The sequence below is a fragment of the Lissotriton vulgaris genome, chromosome 1_1, assembly GCF_964263255.1.
Source record: "Lissotriton vulgaris chromosome 1_1, aLisVul1.2, whole genome shotgun sequence".
NCBI lineage: Eukaryota > Metazoa > Chordata > Amphibia > Caudata > Salamandridae > Lissotriton > Lissotriton vulgaris.
In genome coordinates, this window is record NC_141685.1 from 82,080,900 (window position 1) to 82,106,081 (window position 25,182).

The following is a 25,182-nucleotide window of genomic DNA, read 5'->3' on the forward strand; positions in this document are numbered from 1 at the left end:
ACTATTATGCATTTCATTCCTAGCTTTATCAGCATCCACGTTAAACGCAGTTATAAAAAGACTGCTCTTCCCAAAGCCCATTGGAATGCAAGACTACAGAAAACCACACCTGGTGCACCGTCATGACACACTAGATCTCATATTTAATCCTCCCATGCATGCAACAAGTCCTCTTCTCTAAAAAGGAGCATTGAAAACAAGATTCATTGGCTTTTCTGTTTTCAGTTTCTAAATTGTGGTTTTTTCAGTGTTATTCAAACTTTTAAAACATTTTTTACTTATTTTTATGCTCTGTAAAAAATTACAGGGCTAGTGAGTTTATTTCCTTCTCTTGCTTGTCCCTTTTGTCATTTCTAATTTCCATCTATCTTCTCCTAACAATTTTTTTGAATTTGCTCTTTCAGGTCATGTTTCAGTGTTTTGCTCACCTCCAAACCTTCCCATCGATCTCTTTCCAGCAGTCTAGTCCCAGGATGTGCAGGAAGGAGGTACGTTTGCATCTCATTATCTCATAAATATTTGATTGCATTTTTTATTCTTGTAAAACATCAACAAGAGCAAACTCTTTGAGCGATACAGGTTGCAGGGAACATCAATGACATAATATATGTGGCATATGTAGAACACATCCTGGTTGGGAAGCATTGCCAGTTACATCACTTTGAGAGTAAGATCTACTAACCCCTTCCATTCTTTGGACGTACTGGTAACGTCCATGGTTGTGGCGCTCCGGTGCCAAATGTAACCGTTACGCCCAAGGCCCACTATTTTGGAATCCCTCTGCTGCAAACAGCAGAGGAATTTCCTTTTTTTCTTGGGAGCTGGTGATAAGCTTACCCAGCTGCCGAGGCACTTTTCTTTCAGTGTACTGACGAGCAGCGTGCATGGCGTGCTGACGCCACTACAGTGAAAGTGAAATAAGCTGATAGGTTCATTTCACTTTCACTGCCTACATGCTCCTGGGGCTATCCTAGTCCACCGAGCACGTAGGCAGGCAGGAGAGGTATCATTGGAAAGGGGAGAATCTAGTGGATCTCTGCTTGGGGATCGCCAGAGGATGGCTTTTTATTTAACTTAGGGGTAGGGGCTGCCCTAAATGGGCATTATACTGCCCCCAGCTGTCGAAAAATGATCAGTCTTTCTGCTCCCCTCACCCTGGGGGACAGAAAGGCCACTAGGCACCAGGAATTATAATTTTTTATTTTTTAATAATGGAGAGGTGGGGGCTGCCCACAATGGGCATGTCTATGCCCCCACCCCAAACACAACAGGGACAGCCCCCCTGGGAGGTAGATAAGGGTTATTACCTACGATCAGCCCCCCAGGGGAGCAGAAAGCCCACTAGATGCCAGGGATTTTTTTTCCTCTCTGAAAGAGAAGTGGGGGCTTCCCAGAATGGGCATGCTAATATCTCTATACCCCAAAACAAAAGGGACAGTCTTTCTGTCTCTCCCCGGGGCAGAAAGGGGTTATTACCACTGATCTGCCCCTCCGTGGGGTGGGGGGGGTGAGTCCACTAGACACCAGGGATTATAAAAAAAGGGATTGGAGCTACCCACAATGGGCAAAGCCATGCCCCCATTCACAATTATAAAAATAGAAGTCTTTCTGCCCCTCCTCAGGTTCAATTGAGGGTACTAGCCCCCGATCTGCCCCCAGAGTGGCAGAAAGCCCACTAGGCCCCAGGGATTTCTTGTTTTCAATATGTGTGCCAATGACCCCACCTCCAAACAAAAAAATCGGACAGTCTTTCTGCCTGCCTTGAGGGGGCAGATGCGGGTAATTGCCCTCGATTTCTCCCCAGAGGCAGTAAGCCTATTAGACATCAGGATTTTTTTTAATAAAAGATGGCTGCGATGCAAATACCCCCTCCCCCAAAGGGGCAATAGCCCCTGATCTGCTCCCTGGAGAGCAGAAAGCCCACTATGAACCAGAGAAATGTTTATGGGCTTAGGCAGGGTTGGTCCCTTTTTTGTGAACACATTTTTGCTGCTTCTGCCCTCCCCCCCACCACCCTCTTAGGGGCAGATCAGCAATATTTGTAGGCTAATCTGCTGAAAACCTTTAGACAGTAGCTTCTGTGTGTGTGAACTGGAGTGCGGATGATGGTCCGTTTTTACTGGCATTTGGCTGACTGTGTGTGAACCTGCATTTTGCTGGTAAAGTGTGTGGCCTGCGCTTAGGTGGCAGTGTGTGTGGACTAGTGCTTGGCTGGCAGTGTGCGTGTACTGTCGCTTGGCTATCGGTCTGCATGGCTGGACCATGTCTTGCGATTTGTATGTGGACTTTCACTTTGCTGGTGGATGTTGTGTTGCTGGCGGTACATGGATGGTTCTTGGGTGGTGATGTGCATGGATGGTGCTTGGTTGGTGGTGTGCATGGATGGCGCTTGACTGGTGGTATGCATGGATGGCGCTTGGCTGGTGGTGTGCATGGATGGTGCTTGGCTGGTGGTGTGCATGGATGGTTCTTGGCTGGTGGTGTGTATGGATGGTGCTTGGTTGGTGGTGTGCATGGATGGCGCTTGGCTGGTGGTATGCATGGATGGCGCTTGGCTGGTGGTGTGCATGGATGCTGCTTGGCTGGTGGTGTGCATGGATGGTTCTTGGCTGGTGGTGTGTATGGATGGTGCTTGGTTGGTGGTGTGCAGGGATGGCGCTTGGTTGGCGGTGTGCATGGATGGTGCTTGGCTGGTGGTATGCATGGATGGTGCTTGGCTGGTGGTGTGCATGGATGGCGCTTGGCTGGTGGTGTGCATGGATGGTTCTTGGCTGGTGGTGTGCATGGATGGTGCTTGGCTGGTGGTGTGCATGGATGGCGCTTGGCTGCTGGTGTGCATGGATGGTGCTTGGCTGGTGGTGTGCATGGATGGCGCTTGGCCAGTGGTGTGCATGGATGGTGCTTGGCTGGTGGTGTGTATGGATGGTGCTTGGCTGCTGGTGTGTATGGATGGTTCTTGGCTGGTGATGTGCATGGATGGTGCTTGGCTGGTGGTGTGCTTGGATGGTGCTTGGCTGGTGGTGTGCATGGATGGTGCTTGGCTGGTGGTATGCATGGATGGTACTTGGCTGGTAGTGTGCATGGATGGTGCTTGGCTGGTGGTGTGCATGGATGGTACTTGGCTGGTGGTGTGCATGGATGGTGCTTGGCTGGTGGTATGCATGGATGGCGCTTGGCTGGTGGTGTGCATGGATGGTACTTGGCTGGTGGTATGCATGGATGGTGCTTGGCTGGTGGTGTAGGTTGTGTGAAACCTCCAGCGTTTTACTACCCAGAAGCTCCTGAAAACCTTTAATTTAGCTAAAAGTCACACTTTCCTCACATTTCTGAGTGGAAAAGTTGTGGCCTCATCGTGCCGGCACATATTTCCGACCAACCAGCGTACTCCTCGGTTTCCTGATAAAAAAATGATATCTCAATTGTATTAGGCTGACTCTGCTTTGGGCACCCACACAAGTGAGGTATCATTTTTATCGGGAGATCGAGGGGAACGCTGGATGGTTAGAAATGTGTGCCGGGGCAGTGATCTCATAAACTTGGCACACAGAAATGTGAGGAAAATGTGACCTTTTAGCTAAATTTGAGCTTTGCAGGGGATTCTGGATAAGAAAACTTTGGGAGATCCATGCAAGCCACACATCCCTGGACTCCACCCGGTGTCTAGTTTTCAGAAATATCTATGTTTTGTAGGGGTCCGTTGATGGCATGCGAGCCGGGACCAAAAACGCAGGTGCTCCCAATCAATCACAAAACAACCTATTTTTGCAAAGGAGTTTTTGGTCTCGGGCTCAGCAGCCATCTATGGAAACACCGGGTGGAGACCAGGGAGGTGTGGTTTGCATGGGTCCCCCAATGTTATCTTACCCAGAATCCCCTGCAAATCTCAAATTTAGCTAAGAAATTAAATTTTTCTCACAATTCTGTGTCGTATGTCACTGAACCTGTTGGAGTCTGTAGGAGCCCAGGATCAGTGATGAGTTCAGCTGTGGTTCAAAGCGGTAGCCAACAGCTCCCTGAGCTGGTTTGAACTGGAGTATGCAAGGAGGGCACCAAATCTGTCCTTCCAGCAGACTATGAGGCGCTGGCAAGCGCCTCCACCCCTGCCTAATACACTAAATCTTGTCTGGGAGATGGAAACACCTCCCTATGACAGGAAGCCTATTGTCCTACCTTCCCCTTCTCGGGCTTGGCCCAGCAGCAGGAGGGCAAAATAGGGTCTGTTGTAGGCAGCAGGCCTAAGTTGCTTTCAAGGTCTGTAGGATCGGTCCCAGGAGCGTGGTATGCTTCCCGGAGGAGCCCTACCGTGGATGGAATCATACCTCCAACACCAAATACAGTGTTGGGGTATGATTCCAACACGTCTGATACCAAATATGCCCAGGTTCGTTCCAGCCAGTTTAGAGATAGTCTTGCTGTCTTATAATGGCTGATTTACGTACAATGCCTGGAGAATGGACTTCGGGGTTTGTATGGGTTGTTTGCTCATGCAGGGCCACCCTCACATTCGGAACCAATCACCCAGCCTTTGGGCCTGAAAGGCCTGCTAAAGGGGTGACTTATAGGTTTCAAGGGCAGGGATGTTAGATATAAGGAAACATATCTTTCGTGAGAGGTGCATGCACCAACTCACAAAGGCTACAATGGCAGGCCTGTGGTCAGAGTTTGGAGGGTCCCTCATAGTCATAGTCATACATTCTTATATAGCGCACAGTTCACCGTAAGGTCTCAAGGCGCTAGCAGCTAAAGAATGGAGGACAGGGACGGTGCATTGCGGCTAGTTGGTGGGAGGGGGGAAAAGCCAGGTTTTAAGATTTTTACGGAAACATTTATGATCGGTTATGAAAGAGATATGGACCGGTAGTTTGTTCCACCACATTGGGGCCAGATAGGAAAAGGAACGGCCCCCGTTGCGCAGAGTCCGAAAACTGGGCTGAGCAAGGAGGAATTTGGAGCTGGACCTTAGAGATCTACCAGGGATGTACCTAAGGAGCTTGTTTTTTAGGTAGTTAGGGCCGGCGTCATGCATTGTCTTATGGACCAGGCTTAGGATTTTAAAGTGACATCTCTGGCAGATTGGGAGACAAGGAAGAGTCGGTAGGTTCGAGATGGATGAGGATCTACTGGGGAGATTGAGGACAAGCCTAGCTGCCGGGTTCTGAAGAATCTGAAGCTTGGAAAGCAGATTGGCATTTAGGGCAGTGAACAGGGCGTTTCCGTAGTCCAAACGGCTAACGATAAGGCCCTGTACCAGTGGTTTCCTAGCCTCAATAGGGAGCCACTTAAAAATCTTACGGAGAATGCACATGATGCCGTAGCAGACCCCAAGAACCTGATCTATGTGGGGCTTCATGGACAAGGGGGCGTCTATGGTAATGCCGAGGTTTCTGACAGATGGTTTGGGAGGGGGGCCCAATCCTAATTCCGCAGGCCACCAGTCAGACGACCAGACCTCCTCAGCTCTTCCAAACAAGATGATCTCGGACTTGTTGCTGTTCAGTTGTAACTTGTTGGCGCTCATCCATTCATTTATTCGGGTCATACAACTCCTAAAGCGAAGCCGGGTGCCGACGAGATCGGAGTCACAGGTGACAAGTAACTGAGTGTCGTCGGCGTAGGACACGCTTTCAAAACCATATGATCTAATGATGGCAGCTAACGGAGTGGCAGCTCATGGGTGGCATAACACATGCTGCAGCCCATGGGGGTCCCCTGGAGTACCTAGGCCCTAGGTAGCTAGTACCATATACTAGGGACTTACTAGAGTACATCAGCAGCCAATAAGGAATGTACCAAGGTGCTCACCATAGCCAATTTAGAAAGGAAGCACAGTGAGTGGGGTCCTGATTAGCAGGATCTGACGCAGACTAGTCAGAAAAACTGTATGACACCAGCAAAGAGTGGGGGAAACCATGAAAGCAGATCCTACCTTCCTACCACCCCACCCATTCTCCCCACTCCTCTAGAGAGTAGCATGTGTAGTGTGTTATCCTCTGCTCGTGCACAGTGCAGGGGAGTATGCAGCCACCTCTTAGTGTCTGGCACAGAGGCCGCTTTCCAAAATATTGCTTTTGTCACTTGTAAAGTACGTATCCAAGGTCTATGAACCAGTGTAAGTGTTTGCCCCCTCTTTGCTTTATTGAGAAGGCCTAGCAGGCAGGATTCAGGGGTAGTTGACAGTGTATGGTCTGTGAGTTCTGCTTTGGTGGCTGTAATCTCAAGCCATGACACCAGTAGTGATGGGCACTCCCGCACCATATGTTAGAAGCCAGCGCCAGCCAGTTTACAGCACCAATACTCTGGTGTCGAATCAGGAAACATGCACTTGATACGGTGGGGGGAGAGTTAACTGTAATGTGTGTAGTTAAATTATGTGAATTGAATCAAGGATTCCAGGACACTTCGCTAACATGTTTTAGCGCCCGTATGCACGACTTGAGCGGTTGCGTGAGCACGGTGTTCACTCTAGCCAATGCCGTCCCCGTGTGCAGCTGGTGAAAGGTTAATGGTCGGCATTTAACACACCTTCCTGTTGCCCTGTTCTTCAAACAATCATTAAAGATTGGCTTAAGTGAGGTGCTCAGTGCCGTGTTATTGGAAGCCAGCGTCCTACTACCCAGTTCTTTATCTCTGAATACTACTGAGCTATAAATGTTTTACTTCTGACTGATCTGGGCCTGCCCCCGCTCTATATTTCATAGAGGAAAAGCACCTTTTTCAAAGAAAGAACACTTTGGTGACAACAAACTTTGCAGCTGCGAACGCATTTGCGAAAGTAAAGAACCTTGGTGGCATGCTGCACGCTATGGATCATTTGGCGGTGCATTTCACACTGTGAAATACTTTTATTTTGCATTATTGAGCTGTGCCTGTGGCATTTTGTGAGTATTTGAAAAGCAATGCTAAGCATGTTGTTAACTTCTCAATCCTCGGGATCAGCGTGATGTTATAACAAGGCCACCTCCAGATCTAACCAAACCCAGATTGCTGAAATAGCCGTGGGTTAAGGAAGGATCAGGTGAGGGCAAAAAGAAAGGCAGGGAAGGAAGGGAACAGCGGGGAGGGAGATCTGGAAAACACAAGACAAAGAAATGCGTTGGTACCAGATACTCTCACTCCTGTTTCAATCAGCAACCCATTAACATAAGATGTACCCATCTACCTGTAAAGAAACTAAAGGAACGGTGTAATAGAAGATACAACTCTTCACCAGCATCAGAGCCCTGGAAGGATATGAACGGTGCTACGTCCTCCCTGTAATACACAATGAATACCTTTCTTATTCTGTGCCCTTGTATAACCGTATTGCAAGAATGAAACACTATGCTATTGTACATACCCCACGACATATGAACATGACGGGACGTAGAGGAGAGTCTTGAGCAACATCCGAGGGACCCCTGAATTCAATGTATCCGAGTAAAACAAAGTTAAGCAACAATGGGTTACGTCACCCGATAGTATAAAACAGTACAGTACCTGTGTTACTCCAATCAGTATTGAATATGGTCCTGAAGGGCACTGCTTCAATTCAATATGAGATCCTGATTTCCTGTGTACGAGCCGCAAGACGCAGGCACAGCATACAGAGCAAAACTTACCACGTGCGGTAAGATTAAGTATATACGAGAATTCGTCCTCCGCACGAGCCGAAGCAAGAAGGCTCACCTGCGGAGGGCAACTGCAAGAAGGAAACACTCTCATGGAGAACACTCCACACGGAACACAATTCGTCCTCCGCACGAGCCGAAGCAAGAAGGCTCACCAACGGAGGGCAACTGCGGTAGTGAGACACACTCGTAGAGAACACTCCACATGGAACACAATTCGTCCTCCGCACGAGCCGAAGCAAGAAGGCTCACCAACGGAGGGCAAATTGCGGTAACAATTCGTCCTCCGCACAAGCCGAAGCAAGAAGGCTTACCAACGGAGGGCAAGGAAATCCTTGGTAACTGCTACGGGAAGCAACTCACTCCAAGAGCTCAGAGTTCAGGTCAATAGAATCCAAAATATCCGACAAGAGGAACAGGACCGCCCCTAGATAGGCGCTAAGCAGTCTGGGACATGTAGTTGTTTAGTCCGTATGACATCCAGCCGGATGACTACGTTCTGAGGCGCTCACAGAAACCTGACACATGTGGCCCTTTGTAAAAGCTGTGTAGGGACTGTTTCATTGCCGGGCATGTGTGAGAGTCGCAGAAGGCACTTTATCTTTATCTTATGTGCAGTGTGCGCTGTTCTGGTGCATTCTCCATCTTGTGGAAAGAATGAGCGCACCTCAGGATTGTACCATTGAAGGTGGCCACAGTGGTTTGTACAGGCGATGTTGAAAAGCATGAGTAGGAGGAGAGACCTATGAAAAGTCATGGGAATTACGTGGTTGGAAAATGTTGTTCGCAGGTTTTGTGCTGGAAATGGAATGTTGAAAGCAGGTCAATGCAAGTGAGGTGCAGGTGAGTAGGTTTGAGAACAGGCTCTACCTTGTGTGGCGGCAGCAGAGGTGTAGGATGTATGGACAGAGCAGTTTGACTTAAGAGATGTTTTTAAGAGAGTGTTTCGGGTGCTGAGCATGGTCCAGGGGTGAAAGGGTGCTAACAGCCTTGGCTTTGGCGTACCATCTGTGCTCTTGCTACGCTGATGCACCACAGTTGTCAACTAGTGGGCCGCCAGTCTAGCATGCTATCTCAAGCTCTAAAGTTAGAGGTGGGACAACTAAACAACAGACCAGCCAAGCTCAATCTCCTTGTCCAGCTGGGAAACTCCCACCCCAGTGGATAATACCGACAAACTTAGAAATATATGTGAGAGAAGTAAAACCACAAAGTAAATACAATCATTAAACTGCTGCTCTACTGCATATTGTGGGTGTAGTGGATGAAGCAAAGCACCTCTGCGAGCAGCAATATTTGATTCATGGCACAACATTCTGATGTCCAATTTTCTGTCTCAAGTCTTCCTGATACATCTCCCATCTCTTACTCAAAGAGCTGTTCTTGTTTTACAAAACCTTGACCATTTGCCACTACCTAAAGCTGTAACTAGTGTATGAGTGCTATGCGAGCGCCCTTTTTTTTACCAACTTACTCATGAATAATTAAGATGTGACATATTCAAAGCAACTTTTATGTAAATTTCTGTGTGTGGTTAAATATGCCTTCATATGTTTCAAAAATGGTAATCAAGAGATATTTATACAATCAATAAAAAATTGTGTTTGCACATTCCGTTATGTTTCCCTTTAAGTTATTAATTTTTTTTTACATCCGACAGAAAACAATCTTTGATTGTACGAAATGTTTCAAAATAAGGAAGATAACACTGTAAAATCTGCAAAGACGAAGTCTGAAATATTGAGTTCCAGTATTCAGGAAAACATAAGTGCCATCAGAGCCAGCCAAACCCGAACATAAACTGAGACATCCTGAAAGAAGGGAGAAGGAACACAAGAAATTCAGTGATTCCACGAGTCTCAGCTGTGTACTTTCATGCCTCAAAACGAAGAAATAACCTCTAGAAAATGAAGACAATACTGATAAACCTCCTCTTGTGTAAACATGTCCAATAACAGCTTTGATCATGAGGTTGGTATGAGGTGGTGACAGCAGTGCTGTGCTTCCTTAAATAATACCAGGAGAACATTCAGTGCTAGAGGTGTATTGCAAACTGTTTCAGACCAATCCACAGCAACCATTGAAAAGCGCAATGGAGTGGAGTCAGACAACTGAAGGTTAAAAGAAATAGGGGTTCTGCTGTCTAAAATACAGAGCACTGTCCCAGTGTGCACCGACCAGTAGGACGTTGGATCTTTACCCGCATGCGTGCCGAACCATTATCCAGTCTAAAGACACAATCGCCCACGAAGAAGCCTTACACACGTTTTGAGATTGGGAAGTAGTTGGTGACCATTGCACTTTATTCTTTAATCGGAAAGCAAACGTGCAAAATACAATACATACAGAGAATGCAAGAATAATACAAGTGCTTTATCAGTCATGTTGGCCTTTCCGGAAGTACAGTCAATGGATGTAAACAAGTATATACCAGACCCAGAGACGCTAACCAAGAGAGAAGTCTCAGACACATGCAGTGAGAGCTTTAGTTTGTCATCAATATTGAAACCCCATCAGCAAACACACACAGCGAAAAAGCAATTCAAATGCACTGAATGTGTAAAGAGCTTTATCCAGTTATCAGGCCTACAAAGACATCAACGAACACACACAGGGGAAAGACCATATCATTGTAGTGAATGTGACAGTAGGTTTAGTTGCTCTTCAGCATTAAGGAATCATCAGCGAACACACACAGGGGAAAAACCATTCAAGTGCAGTGAATGTTTGAAGAGCTTTAGTCAATTATCACACCTAAAACGGCATAAGGGAACACACACAGGAGAAAAAACATATAATTGCACTGAATGTGTGAAGAGGTTTAATCGATTATCACACCTAAAACAGCATCTGCGAATACACACTGGGGAAAAACCATTCCAGTGCAGTGAATGTGAAAGAAGTTTTAGTGATTCATCAACATTAAGGAAACATCTGCGAACACACACAGGGGAAAAACCATTCAATTGCAATGAATGTGAAAGTAGTTTTAGTCAATCTTCAACATTAAGGAAACATCAGCGGTCACACACAGGGGAAAAGCTATTCCAGTGCAGTGAATGTGGAAGTAGTTTTAGTGATTTGTCAACATTAAGAAAACATCAGCGAACACATACAGGGGAAAAACCATTTAAGTGCAGTGAATGTGTGAAGAGCTTCTCTCAATCATCACACCTAAAACAGCATCAGAAAAAACACACCGGGGAAAAACCACACCAGTGCAGTGAATGTGAGAAGAGGTTTATTCTATTATCAGACCTAAAAAGGCATCAGAGAACACACACTGGGGAAAAACCATTCGATTGCAATGAATGTGGGAAGAGCTTTATATATTTATCAAGCCTAAAACAGCATCAGAGAACACACACAGGGGAAAAACCATTCAAGTGCAGTGAATGTGGAAGAAGGTTTAGTGATTTGGCAACATTAAGGAATCATCAGCGAACACACACAGGGGAAAAACCATTCAAGTGCAGTGAATGTGAAAGTAGCTTTAGTCGATATTCAACATTAAGGATTCATCAGCGAACACACACAGGGGAAAAACAATTCCAGTGCAGTGAATGTGGAAGTAGTTTTAGTTATGTTATGTTATGTTATGTTAGTTACATTTTAATACGCACAGCTGCTCCAGCGAAGGAGCGTCCTGGCGCAGGGAAAGGCAAACACAACACAACACTAGGTCCAATAACAAAAGGCGTACAGTAAAAGCTAGAAAACAGTTAAAACAGGAAGGTTTTCAGGGCCCTACGAAAAGACATAAGGTCATTCAAAAGGCGGATTTCCAAGGGGAGCGCATTCCAGAGGGTTGCGGCTTTCACGCGGAAAGAGCGACCCCCCATCCGACTAAGTCTGAAGCGAGGGACGACCACCAAGGACTGTCCAAGGGAACGTAGTGAGCGGGTAGGGACATAGGGAGAGATCAGTGTATTCAGTATTCCAGGTGCCAACTCTCTCAGAATTTTAAAAACCAGGCAGAGAGCCTTAAATTGGATACGCTTGCATATCGGTAGCCAGTGCAAGGACCGCAGGGTGTTAGAGGTAGGGCAGGTTCGAGGCAGACCAACCACCGCCCTAGCCGCCGCGTTCTGGACTCGTTGTAAGCGGAGAATCTCGGCTTGGTTCGCTCCTAAAAGGAGAGAACTGGCATAATCCAACCGCGAGATGATCATTGCTTGAACGACCAGCTGTCTAGTAGGAGCATCGAAGAATCGCAGCAGGGGTCTTAGCCCGCGAAGTACTCCAAAACAGCAGGCCGCCACTCTCTTTGTATGAGTCACAAAGCTTAGCGTGTGGTCAAGCCATACTCCGAGATTCCTGAGTTCCAGGACGGGGGCCGGCGCTGATCCCAGCTCTGGAGGCCACCATTCGTCCCCCCAGTGGTCCGCTTCCCTTCCAACGATCATCACCTCTGTTTTTGACGCGTTCAGCTGGAGACAGTTGTTATTCATCCAGCTGGCCACCTCTCTCAGTCCACTTCGGAACCTGAGGGCATCCTGCTTAGCATCCCCGCTAATCGTAACCGCCAACTGAGTGTCGTCAGCATAGGAGACCATGGTAAGGCCCCATTGCTTGACGACCTCGGCCAGCGGCTGCACGTACAGATTAAACAGCGTGGGACTGAGCGAGGAGCCCTGAGGGACCCCCAGGTCCAAAGGATGGTACTTGGACTGAAAAGGAGGGGTGGCAACACAGAAGGAGCGATCACTGAGGAAGGAGCGGAACCACTGCAGAGCTGACCCACAGATGCCGATGTCCTGCAAGCGGTGTAGCAAGATGCGATGGGAAACAGTGTCAAAGGCAGCGCTCAGGTCTAGTAAAATAAGCGCTGCCGTTTGACCTGCATCGAGTGAATCTTCAACATTAAGGAAACATCAGCGAACACACACAGGGGAAAAACAATTCCAGTGCAGTGAATGTGGAAGTAGTTTTAGTCAATCTTCAACATTAAGGAAACATCAGCGAACACACACAGGGGAAAAGCCATTCCAGTGCAGTGAATGTGGAAGTAGATTTAGTGAAATGTCAACATTAAGAAAACATCAGCGAACACACACAGGGGAAAAACCATTTAAGTGCAGTGAATGTGTGAAGAGCTTTTGTCAATCATCACACCTAAAACTGCATCAGAAAACACACACCGGGGAAAAACCATACCAGTGCAGTGAATGCAAGAAGAGGTTTATTCAATTATCAGACCTAAAAAGGCATCAGAGAACACACACTGGGGAAAACCCATTCAAGTGCAATGGATGTGGGAAGAGCTTTATAAATTTATCAAGCCTAAAACGGCATCAGAGAACACACACAGGGGGAAAACCATTCCAGTGCAGTGAATGTGAAAGTAGTTTTAGTGAATCTTCAACATTAAGGATTCATCAGCGAACACACACATGGGAAAAAACATTCAAGTGCAGTGAATGTGAAAGTAGTTTTAGTCAATCTTCAACATTAAGGATTCATCAGCGAACACACACAGGGGAAAAACCATTTAAGTGCAGTGAATGTGTGAAGAGCTTTTGTCAATCATCACACCTAAAACAGCATCAGAAAACACACACCGGGGAAAAACCATACCAGTGCAGTGAATGTATGAAGAGGTTTGTTCGATTATCAGACATAAAACAGCATCAGAGAACGCATACAGGGGAAAATCATTCAAGTTCAGTGAATCTGGAAGTAGTTTTAGTGAATCTTCAACATTAAGGATTCATCAGCAAACGCACACCTGGGAAAAACCATTCAAGTGCAATGAATGTCTGAAGAGCTTTTGTCGATTATCAGACCGAAAGCACCATCAGAGAACACACACAGGGGAAAAACCATACCATTGCAGAGAATGTAGAAGTAGTTTTAGTGAATCATCAATATTAAGAACATATCAGCGAATACACACTGGAAAACCATTCAAGTGCAAGGAATGTGACAATGGATATATATACATATATATATATCAGGTCTAAAACAGCATCAGAAAACACGCACAGGAATCCTTCAAGTGCAGTGAATGTTGATGTAGGTTTTATGAATATTCAATATTAAGTACTGATCAGCGAACACACACAGGAAAAGCCATGTCATTGAAGTAAATGTGTGAAGATCTTTTGTCAACTCTCAGAGCTACAAAGATGTCAGCCTCTCTTCAGAAGAGTGCAGGATCAATAATGAAGGTCACAGAGCTACAACTGTGTGACAGCTCGGCCGAGCACACTTCAGAAGAGTGCAGGATCAATAATAAAGGTCACAGAGCTACAACTATGTGATAGCCAGGCCGCGTACTTCACTTCAGAAGAGTGCAGGATCAGTAACGAAGGTCACAGAGCTGCAGCTGTAAGACAGCCAGGCTGAGCACACTCCAGAAGAGTGCAGGATCAACACTGAAGGTCGCAGAGCTGCAGCTGTGTGATAGCTAGGCTGAGTACTTCACTTCAGAAGAGTGCAGGATCAATAATAAAGGTCACAGGGCTGCAGCTGTGTGATAGTCAGGCCGAGCACACTTCAGAAGAGTGCAGGATCAACACTGAAGGTCGCAGAGCTGCAGCTGTGTGATAGCTAGGCTGAGTACTTCACTTCAGAAGAGTGCAGCATCAATAATAAAGGTCACAGAGCTGCAGCTGTGTGATAGCTAGGCTGAGTACTTCACTTTAGAAGAGTGCAGGATCAATAATGAAGGTCACAGAGCTGCAGCTGTGTGATTGCCAGGCTGAGAACACTTCAGAAGAGTGCAGGATCAATAATGAAGGTCTGAGATCTGCAGCTGTGTTATATCCAGGCCGAGCACACGGTGTCTGTTCAGCAAATACAGATTATCAATGAAAGTCTCCAACCTGCATGCTGTGTGATAGACAGGGTGAGCGCTTCTCTTCAGGAGAGTGAGGAATCATTTATAAAAGTCACTGAGCCGCATGTTGTGTGATAATTAGGCAAAATCACCATTTTACATTCTTGGACGAAGATTTTTTGATGGCTAATGGAGCCGAATTTTGACATGATTGTTCCACAAAAGAAATGAAAAAAAAGATTGATTGTATAAAAAATAATATTAAGGTAGAACCAATCCCGGTGCTATAAAATGTACACAATAATGACTAAGTTTTACATATTAAAAAGAAAGGCACGTTTTTAAGATATGTAATAGAATAAAAAATTATTTGGATTTTGACATTTTACTGCTGATTGTAAAGAAATTATATGGAGCCCCAAACTCAAGATAATTTGTGCTGCCAGCAGGGAGTCTAGCAGAGGTGGCAACAGATGGGGGTTCTATCTCGACAGTGTGACTGCTGTCGGCAGGTGGTCTGGCAGAGGTGGCATTAGAAGGAGGTCCTGTCTCGACAGTGTGACTGCTGTCAGCAGGTGGTCTGGCAGAGCTGACATTAGAAGGAGGTCCTATCTCGAAAGTGTGACTGTCCTCAGCAGAGAGTCTGGCACAGGTGACATTAGAAGGAGGTCCTGTCTTGACAGTGTGATTGCTGTCAGAAGGTGTCTAAAATGAACAAAAGAGATGCACGTGCCGCTATTGACTTAGCCTAAACTATTTTTTCAAAACATATGAACTAAAACACCATGTTTCGTGTGTATTATCACTTCTTTTATTTGTTTTATATTTTATTTATATATTTCCTTTATTTTGGTATCTTAGTTTGCCAAATTCACATTTTTAAGACCTTATGTACACAAAGAAATACATTCATATTTACATAAACAGAAAACAACAAAAACAGATTTCAATATACACTTCAAAAATAGGAATCATTCAAGCCACTATTCAAACGGTCCTGATGATAACTCCAAAATAACACGAGTTTGAAACGCGTAGAACTTTCAATAAGCCAAAAATTACAAAAAGGGTTCCAAGAATTGTATAATTAGATCTCTTTTAGAGAATATTAATTGTAGATGGCTTTACTGTGAATAATTCTATTCCAGTATTCATTTAAAAGTATATTGTTATTGTTGTTTGTGGTGGTACGTCTGATGAATGAATGGTGGCTTGAATGATTCCTATTTTTGAAGTGTATATTGAAATCTGTTTTTGTTGTTTTCTGTGGGTTCCTCTGGGGAATAATCATTCCATAGTCCTATGGAAGCTTAAATTTAAATGTATAATTTTCTATAATGGAACTGAAAGCCCTCCTGCACTGAGCCAAGGTAGGGATAAGTACGTAGTCTGTACTGATGATTGTCTTTTTACCTAATGAGCTCGAGTGTGGATGATTGGCACAAGGATCGCTGTCATCACACAGTTAACCAGCTCAAATCTGTGTATGGAATTGTGTTAAAATGTCCTCATTTTGTGCACATATTCACACCAGTACTTCTGAAGAACCGGGTTATTTAATACCCAGCGGCGCCAGGGGCATGCCCAAAGTCTTCGGGTTCCACCTGTCTTAGAATACAGAGACACAGAAACTTCTTGGTGGCGTCAAAGATCAAATTTATTGGCTGGAGCCAGTAACAGAAGTCCTAGAAATCATCACGGTATGAGTTCTCAGGAGACTGCTCAATTTTACACAGCAAGTCGTCCCTTTTTATGCCAAAAATCACATTCCAGACAAATACCTAATATTTACAAACTGTCCAATCACATGTATTCACACCAAAGGTATCGCATGACAGTAAAACCCACTTTTCAGTTGCCCAGCCCATGATCAATCATCGGTCAAACCCAACATTCTTCTTTAGACAGGTTGAACGAACCCATAATAAAAAAGGCCACAACCCAATCAGAAATAGACCATAAAGAAAGGAGCAGAAACAGGTGAGAGTAGGATAAGGCATATTTGTGTGCAATAAAACTTTACGATGTCCTGTGCTCTGATCCTTAACCTTGATCAGCTAGAGGGCAGGAACTGGTTTAACAAGGTCAGCTTCAGGCAACAGGGTCAGTTCACTCAGGTCAAACAGGAGTCGGCACGAACTGGAGCTAAGGTGTACATGTCCTTAAAAAGACTAGTTCAGCCACAGTCATCGGCCTATGTGAGGGCAACCACAAAATGGCTGCCATACACAAAATGGAACCCAAGGGTTCAGAACGAAATCCCTAAATACGTAGTGAATCCATCGGTCTAACGTGATGAAAACACTCATACTTGCCGCACTAACTAGTTACGGTTCGCTAATATCAAATTCGTAACGAAACCATCACCTTTATGAAACGGGTTCAGAATTCACGGAACCTCAGACCCTCCTTTTGCCCTTACATAGGCAATAATCTAAACTCACGTCAATCTGAGTCCAGGTCTATATTCATCAGATCATCAAGATGTTGCTGGAGCATAATCCTATCACTTAGTACCTCTCTTGGGACAGGTCTCCTTGCACACGTAGTAGCACAGAGGCCACATATAGCAGGAGCGCACTGCACACAAAGACAGAACAGGAAAAGAATCGCTAAAGCCATCCCAATGATCATCAGAATCTTCCATCCCCAAGTCGATAACAGTTCCCAAAACCATCCAATCAACGACCAATCTCCTTTATCCACATTTATAGACTCAGAGATCTTATGTAACTTAGAAATGGCCTGGTATACTGTAGGAGCATTGTCTGGTATGAAAACGCAGCAACTCGATTGGATCACTTTACATACCCCACCTCGATCTGCAAGTATGACATCTAAAACCATTCAATTCTGTAATGTCATAAGGCGATCTGCCTGAAGCTCAGCGGTCAGATTACTAAGGGCACCAGCAGTTTCATTTATGGTGGATTCAACCACTCTTGTCAATTGCCGTATATTTCTACTGTTTGCCATAGGTCCCCAAAATGGTAGGAAACCCTTGAAAAATTCTCCCACTTCTTGTCCCGTAGTATCTTCCTCACTGAAGACACCCCTAACAACTCTCGTTCTGTGGTAATCTACAGCAGCAGTATACGTAGGAGGCAACAAAAATGCAACATTACATGTTCCCGAAAAATCAGGGGGCAACCATGTATATGCTCTATCATAGCAGACAAAATACGTGCCCTTAGCTGCTAAAAATGGTGGGGAAGTTTGGGACTCAAAGACATACGTCTGAGTACAAACACTCTTCCCTAACTGAGCTCTCGGATTCTTGCCTTTCCCTTGCAGACAAAAATGACCACGATGGGGTAATATCCAAATCGGAGGTGACCTTTTTCGTCTCTGTTTCTCACCCAGACTAATACTATATCTGGTTGCATTCCAACCAACATATGCCATTAACTCATCTCTGGGAATAGTTCTATAAGTATCGATCTCTCTACTCATGTTTAAAACTCCTTTCACCAAAGCTTGGTTACTCGTGTTCTCTCTTCCAAAACGCGGAGCATAAACCTCAAGGGCATAAAGGAACATAGTCTGAAAAGCCCACAAAGACCCGTTCTGACTGATCGGTAAAATCAAATAGGGAACACCTCTATCCGTAGTATGCGACATAAGACGACACACCCAGCAATTAGTGATGTTCACCGATGTTGATGCAATAACTGTATGAATGAGTTATTTACAAATTCTGACCTTCTAATCTGTTCGTGTTCAGGTAAAGTATGGAAAGAATGCAAAGAAGTAGTAGCAGGTAAAGTCGTAGGTTGAAAAATGGGTGCAGAAATCAGTTGAAGAGAAAATACAAACCAACCCACCAAAGCTAACGTCATGCTAAAAAACATCAAAAGACATGTGATCAGAAAACATTTGCCGTGCATAATTTTACACAGTTTCTTCTTAAAGTTCATTTTCTCAACGGCTCTCTCAATCTCAAAAAACTCCATCCTCTAACTCAGTGGTTCCCAAACTTTTGACTCCTGAGGACCCCCATTGAGTCACCACTGGAAGCCGGGGACCCCCAAGCAATGTGTATGAGTTAAATTTCAAAATTAAAACAGTCATTCGAAAAAAATACACACGTGTGCACACAAAACAAATACTCAAGGTACTAAGGATTCTGGGGCCAGATATACGACCATTTCATTTAGCGCCTCGCAATTGGCGACACATTGCGAGTGGCAAATTGCGAGTCGCTAAATGAAATGTACAACAGTGTGTTTAACACTGTTTGGGATTCCCAATGGGGTCGTAAATTGCGAGGTTCATTAATATTAATGAGCCTCTCGCAATCTGCGAGCCCATTGGGAATGCCAGCCCTCCCAGGGATGGTGGCCTGCTGGGCTCTGCAGGCCACCATGTCTCGGACTGCTTTTAAATAAAGCAGTTTAAAAAAAAATGCAGCCTGTTTACCATGCATTTAAAATAAAAAAGAAAATGAAACGTTTTTGTTTCATTTTCTAAGGGCAGGCAGAGGTCCCTGGGTCCTCTGCCTGCCCTTAAAAAATAATTTTGCATGCATTTGCAAAGGGGGAGGGGTCCCCTGGGGACCCCTTCCCATTTTCGAATGCATTACCATCTACTTGAAGTAGGTGGTAATTGCGACTGTTTTGCGACCGCAAAACATTTGTACATGGTTTTGAGACTCTCTATTTGGAAGGGAATGCCCCTTCCAAACAGCAAGTTGCAAAACCTGTTTAGCGAGTCGCAAACAAATTGCGACTTTGTGGTACTTAAAATTCTGGACCCGTGTTATAAACATCGTCGTATCATGACGATTTTGGTATCAGCAGACCGAGAATGACGAGTATACTATATACGAGCATTTTCGGTGTGTTCGAGTGATGAGATCACCACTAAATCAGAGTTTCCGTCCTGAACCCTCGGGGTCCATTTTGTGAGCGCCAGCCATTTTGTGATTGCCCTCACATAGGCCAATGACTAAGGCCAACCACGAGTCTGAAGGACACATACACCTTTGCTGACTCCTCTGTGACCTGGGCAAGCTGACTCCACTGCCTGAAGCCAAACCTGTTCGGCCAGTTCCTTTCCCAGTGGTCGAATGAGATTAGTATCAAGGCACAACATGTCATAAACCTTTCATCGTACACGAACCATGCCTATCTTACACACACCTGTCCCTGTTTCTTTCTTTATGACTTGCTTTACGAGGAGGAGGTGCCCGTTTTTATTGGGGGTCCGTCGATATCAGATGAAAATACTGGACCTTGCCGGGTAATTGATTGTGGGCTGGACAAACTGAAATATGGGCTTGTCATCATGACTCTGCTTTTTCTTTGTAGTGGAAATATGTGAACGGTTAACTGTAAAATAAGGAATGTTTGCCTAAAGCATAATATTTTGTATAAAAGGAGAAGGATGGCTTTGTAAGATTGAGCAGTCTCCTGAGAATATACACCGTGTGGTACTTCTAGAACAGCTGTTACTGGCTGCAGCCAATAAATTCGATCTTTGACTTCACCAAGAATTCGCTGTGTTTCTGTAGTCTGAAACAGGAAGGACTCGAAGTCATAGGGTGTGTCCCTGGCACCGCTGGGTTCTTAAAAACCCAGTACTTCAGTTTGCAAAATAGGCTATGTACGTGGCTCAATAGGTTTTTGCATGTATAAACGGGTTTGCGAACCCGTTCGCGCATATCAAAACAGATCGTACATCTGGCACTTGGTATTTTATATTGAAGTAATAGCCCCTCTGTCACATGTATTTCATTTGTTTTATAGCATCTCTCATACCATTGTAGGATGTCAGAGCACTTTACATCACACACATATAGAGACATTGAATCATACATGTAAATCAGTGTGTATATAAAATGTTTAAAGAGTGCTTATCTGGAAAAGCACAAACTCAGGATTCAGAGCATAACACAGTGACTAGCACTGACTTTAAAATTAAAAATGCATTTACACACAAATAAATATTTTTATCAGCATCAGGATAATGAATGGGAAAAAATATATGTTAATAACTGGTACCATGCAGTTTGCAAGCAGCTCTTTGATGACAGTTTATAGGTCCATATGCTAGATTATGATTGTCACTTATGAAGTGCACAGTAACAAAAGAATTTCTGTGACAAAAGCAGTAACCACGAACCTATGCACATAAAATACAGCTTTTTAAGATGCATGATACACGTTCTTTGCAGTAGGCACATTAACCCTCTGTGCTACATTAGTTCAATCAAAGCTGCCACTGAACAAAACTCTCCTCAGCTCCAGCAGGTACATTAATCACTGGCAATCTCTTGACACTTTTATTGTTGCTGGAAGGCTGCTAATTATACAAGAAATGTTTCTGTGCTTTTAAAACTGTTGCCTACGGACCCCCTGGGAATGTGTCACGGACCCCTGGGGGTCCGCGGACCACAGTTTGGGAAACACTGCTCTAACCGATGCTGTTCACGGCGGTTGGTTTTCTTCTGCTAAGGAATGCTTCTGTCAGCCCAGGGAACTCCCTTAGACCAACCAGAACCGTCGACCTTGCGTCTTCGGCTTGCACTCTCTAGTCTTTACACCGTGACCCTACAGCTGAACCCGGATGGTGGTTCACAAAAATATACCAAAAAAGTTTCTTGGCTGAGAGAGTTCAGTTCCTGAGAGAGTTCAGTTCCAAAAATCAAAAAAAAAGGAATTCATTTATTTTATTAGTCCATTGTTTCTAGGACGTAGATTATAACCCTCTTTTCCAGGCCTCGTTTGAGGCTGAAACTACAGTTCAGGTTCAGTAGTGTCTAATCTTTGAGACACAGGCACAGCTTCTTGAAGGACATCGTCATCTCCTTTGTCGGAACCTCTCCACACCAACTCAGCGTCGCTAAACGGTGCAAACTTCGGCACCCTTTCAGTCTCTGAATCTGCAATACCTTCTCGGACCCACTGGTCGTACGGCAGAGGCAACGGCACCCTCTTACAATGTACACCGTGGATCCAGTTTTTCTTCCCGAAAACCTTTACTGAAGTCCTCGTAGATAGCAGGACTTGGTACGGTCCATTCCAGGGGGGCTGATCATTCTTAGTCCGCTGAAAATATTTCACCAGGACCCAGTCACCGGGATTGAGGATGTGACCTGGGTCCGCAGAAGCTGGCGGCAATTTATCATGAACCTGTTGATGTAAGACACGCAATTTAGTCGTCAAGTCATACAAGTAGTCCACTAGCATAGGGTATTCGATGTCACTAAACTTCGTTGGCCTCGGCACTCCCCAAACGTTTGACGGACGGCCAAAGACAATCTCATACGGACTAAGGCCTATCCGGGAACGTACTGTAGTTCTAGTCGACAAAAGTGCCAATGGTAAAGCATCAGGCCATTGAAGACCAGTGCTCGCTTGAATCTTAGCCAGCTTTAACTTTAACATGCCATTATAGCACTCAACTAAACCAGCTGATTGGGGATGATTCGCAGTGTGGAATTTCTGGTGAATTTCCAACCCTTCACACACTCTCTTCATCACCTTCCCCACGAATTACCTTCCGTTATCACTCCATACCATCCTTGGCAACCCAAACCTAGGGAAATATTCTTTGACCAGGACTTTAGCAGTGGACGAGGCAGTATTATCTTTTAGGGGGTATGCTTCTACCCATCTAGAAAAGGCGCAAACAACTACAAGGACATACTTTAAATTATTGCACCTTTCCATGTGGATGAAATCCAATTGCAAAACCTCGAACGGATACGTCGGAGGAGCAAAGTGACCAGCTGGAGTTGGGGTTCCCTTGCCAGGATTATACATTAAACACACCATGCAATTCTTGACCACATTCTCCGCACATTTGGGAATTCCAGCATTCTGCCATACTGGAGCCAACAACTTACAAATCCCTTTCACACTGATGTGAGGCAAACCATGTGCCATAATAACCACTGCAAGCACGTGCGCATCTGGCAACATCCATCTTTGGTGTTCTGACAATTCAACCCAACAACCAGTCGAATCCAATCTACCCGTAGTTTCTCTCCAAACATTCTTCTCACTTTCAGTAGCTTCAGCCTGTATCGATTTCACACTCTCAAACGTATCTTCGCACATTCCAACATCACCAATCCATCTCGCAGGGCCTGCCACATACATTCGACTCATCAGATTTCTTTCTGTGTCTTTCGCAACTTCATCCGCAAACGCATTACCACGGCCAACATCATCCGAAACCTTCCGATGAGCACTACACTTCACAATCGCAACTTGCTTTGGCAAAGTAAGTGACTCGAGAAGCTCATTCACCAACTGTCCATGCTGAATCTTAGTCCCATGGGATGTGAGGAATCCCCTTTCTTTCCACAAACGTCCAAAACTATGGGCAACACCAAACGCATACTGACTATCGGTATACACATTCACTCTCTTTCCTTCAGACAAAACACACGCTCTCGTTAATGCAATCAATTCCACTGCTTGTGCTTAATTATAGCTCACTCGTTCAGTTTCAACAACTGTACTTAATGTCGTCACGGCATATCCTGCAGTCATGTCACCATTCGGAAGCTTGTAGCATGAACCATCAACCCATAACGTACCATCAGGATCCGGAAGAGGAGAATCTTTTAAATCGATCCTACCCTTCGTCTCCTCTTCCGTCCTCAGAAAGCAATCGTGCTGTACCTAACCATCTGTATCCACAGGCATCGGCAACAATGTTGCTGGATTCAATACATTGCATCGCTTAATATGCACATGACTAGCCAAAAGTGTCAACTCATAACCCGACAACCTTGCACTAGTAAGGTGTTGAGTTTTTGTCCGATTTAATAAAGTATCCACTGCATGTGGAACCATCACAATCAACGTATTATCCATCACCAGTCCAGCAGACTGTCGGATAGAAACAGCCGCTGCCGCTGTAGCTCTCAAGCAACTCGGCAACGCTCTAGCAACTGGATCTAACGTTGATGAAAAATACGCGCATGGACGCTGCTTGTCCCCAAAAGATTGTGTCAACACTGACAACCCACATCCCTCTCTCTCGTGCACATACAACGTGAAAGGCTTGTTATAGTCTGGAGTACCCAACACAGGAGCCGAACACAATGCATCACGTAATTCTGAAAAACTTTTCTGACATTCATCAGACCAAGGAAGAGGATACGGAGTATCTTTCACAGTCAATGCTAACAGAGGCTTCGCCAACAATGAAAAATTAGGGATTCATTGTCTACAATATGATGTAATACCCAAAAAGGCAAGAACTTCTCTCTGTGTCGTTGGCACACTCATTTGCGCAATCACCTGAATTCTTTCTGGGGTCAATTTCCTTCCCTCCTTCGACAAGAGATGACCTAAGTAGGTTACCTCTTGGCGGCAATATTGCAACTTTGAAGGCGATACTTTATGATGCAAGTCCGACAGATGTCGCAACAAAGAAAGAGTAGCTTCTTTACAAGTTTTCTCATCATCAGCGGCCACTAACAGATCATCCACATACTGAATAAGAGCAGCACCAGCAGGCAACACAAGAGTATCAAGTTGAGTTTTCAAAGCCTGACTATAGATAGAAGGACTTTCACAATAGCCTTGGGGAGCTCTCTTAAACCGGAAGCTTCGGCCTCCTAAAGTGAAGCCAAAAATATCTCTACTCTCCTCAGCAATTGGAATACTGAAGAAAGCATTTTTCAAGTCTATGACTGAAAACCAGGCAGCTGAAGCAGGAATCAAAGTCAACAAAGCAGTAATATCCGGAACAACTGGAAACTGTGGCACAACAATCTTGTTAACCTCTCTAAGATCGATCACAAACCTGTAAACAGGTGGCTGAGAAGAGTCAGTGCGTTTCAGGACAGGCAAAACAGGACTGTTATACACATTACCTCTCGTTTCTTTAATCACACCTTTCTCAATCAGATCATAAATGATTGCTAAAAGCGCTCTTTCACCATCGCTAGAAATCCAATATTGGGGAATAAGCAGCATTTTAACATTCGCTTTAAGCATTACAACATAAGGTGGAATCACCAAAAGACCCACATCATTAGGGCCTGTAGCCCAAAGATTATCAGGGAGAGAACGCAATTCCGGTGGAAGCCGATCTTTAGACAAATACATCGGAGAGATCACTTTCTTACCCAATGTAAGTTGTACTCCCGCAGGAGAACAACGTAATGTTGCATGCAACCTTTTCAACAAATCCAAACCCAACAAATTCTCACCACAACCTGTCGTTAAAATGAGAGGTGCTTCCAACTCACAAGGCCCTATAGAAAGAGACAAGGGACTAGAAACTGGGTTACGAACTGGGGCGCCAGAGAATCGTACTGAAACATTAGTTAAGCCAGACAAAGGTGCGCCAGGGAGTGTAGAGTGCATGATAGAACTCTTCGCTGCACCAGTATCCAAAAGAAAAGGCTCTACCACACCTGATTTAATCACTTCAACATACGGTCCACTCTGATCTACTGGAACTGAGACTACTCCCTTATTTTGTCCATGGCTGTCCTAGTTATCATTATAACCAACACTCTCACCTTCAACGTAGTAATCCTCAACATAGTACTGAGTCGACTGACCAGATGCAATTTTCTGTTGATCAAAACAATTCATAGAATTCTGTGGGGGAAAGGAACGTTCGTTCTGAGGAAACGCACCACGTCCTCTACCCCTAGACACTTGCTGAAAACCACCACGGCCTCTCGGGCCGTCATACCACTCGCGCGCTGTCGCAACACAGGGCACTCATTTTTATAATGGCCTTCCTCCCTACAATACGCACACTGATTTAAACCGAAGGGTGGTCTTGGAGGAAAATACCCAGCGTTCTGTGGCGGTCTCT

The 25,182-nt window shown here is 45.0% G+C and overlaps 2 protein-coding genes across 2 annotated transcripts in view; one reads left to right on the plus strand and one right to left on the minus strand.

Annotated features, from left to right (window-relative positions):
* LOC147737434 (uncharacterized) overlaps nucleotides 1-25,182 on the minus strand; it is a 908,239-nt gene that overhangs the window by 616,528 nt on the left and 266,529 nt on the right. The gene's annotated exons all lie outside the window — the stretch shown is intronic.
* The window catches only part of LOC147737438 (uncharacterized), a 204,130-nt gene continuing 188,937 nt past the window's right edge, over nucleotides 9,990-25,182 (plus strand). The window contains exons 1-4 of the mRNA XM_086929397.1: nucleotides 9,990-10,099; nucleotides 10,601-11,014; nucleotides 12,536-12,787; nucleotides 12,872-13,207. Coding sequence (XP_086785523.1) covers nucleotides 9,990-10,099; nucleotides 10,601-11,014; nucleotides 12,536-12,787; nucleotides 12,872-13,207 — 1,112 coding nt within the window. The remainder of the gene's footprint in view (nucleotides 10,100-10,600; nucleotides 11,015-12,535; nucleotides 12,788-12,871; nucleotides 13,208-25,182) is intronic.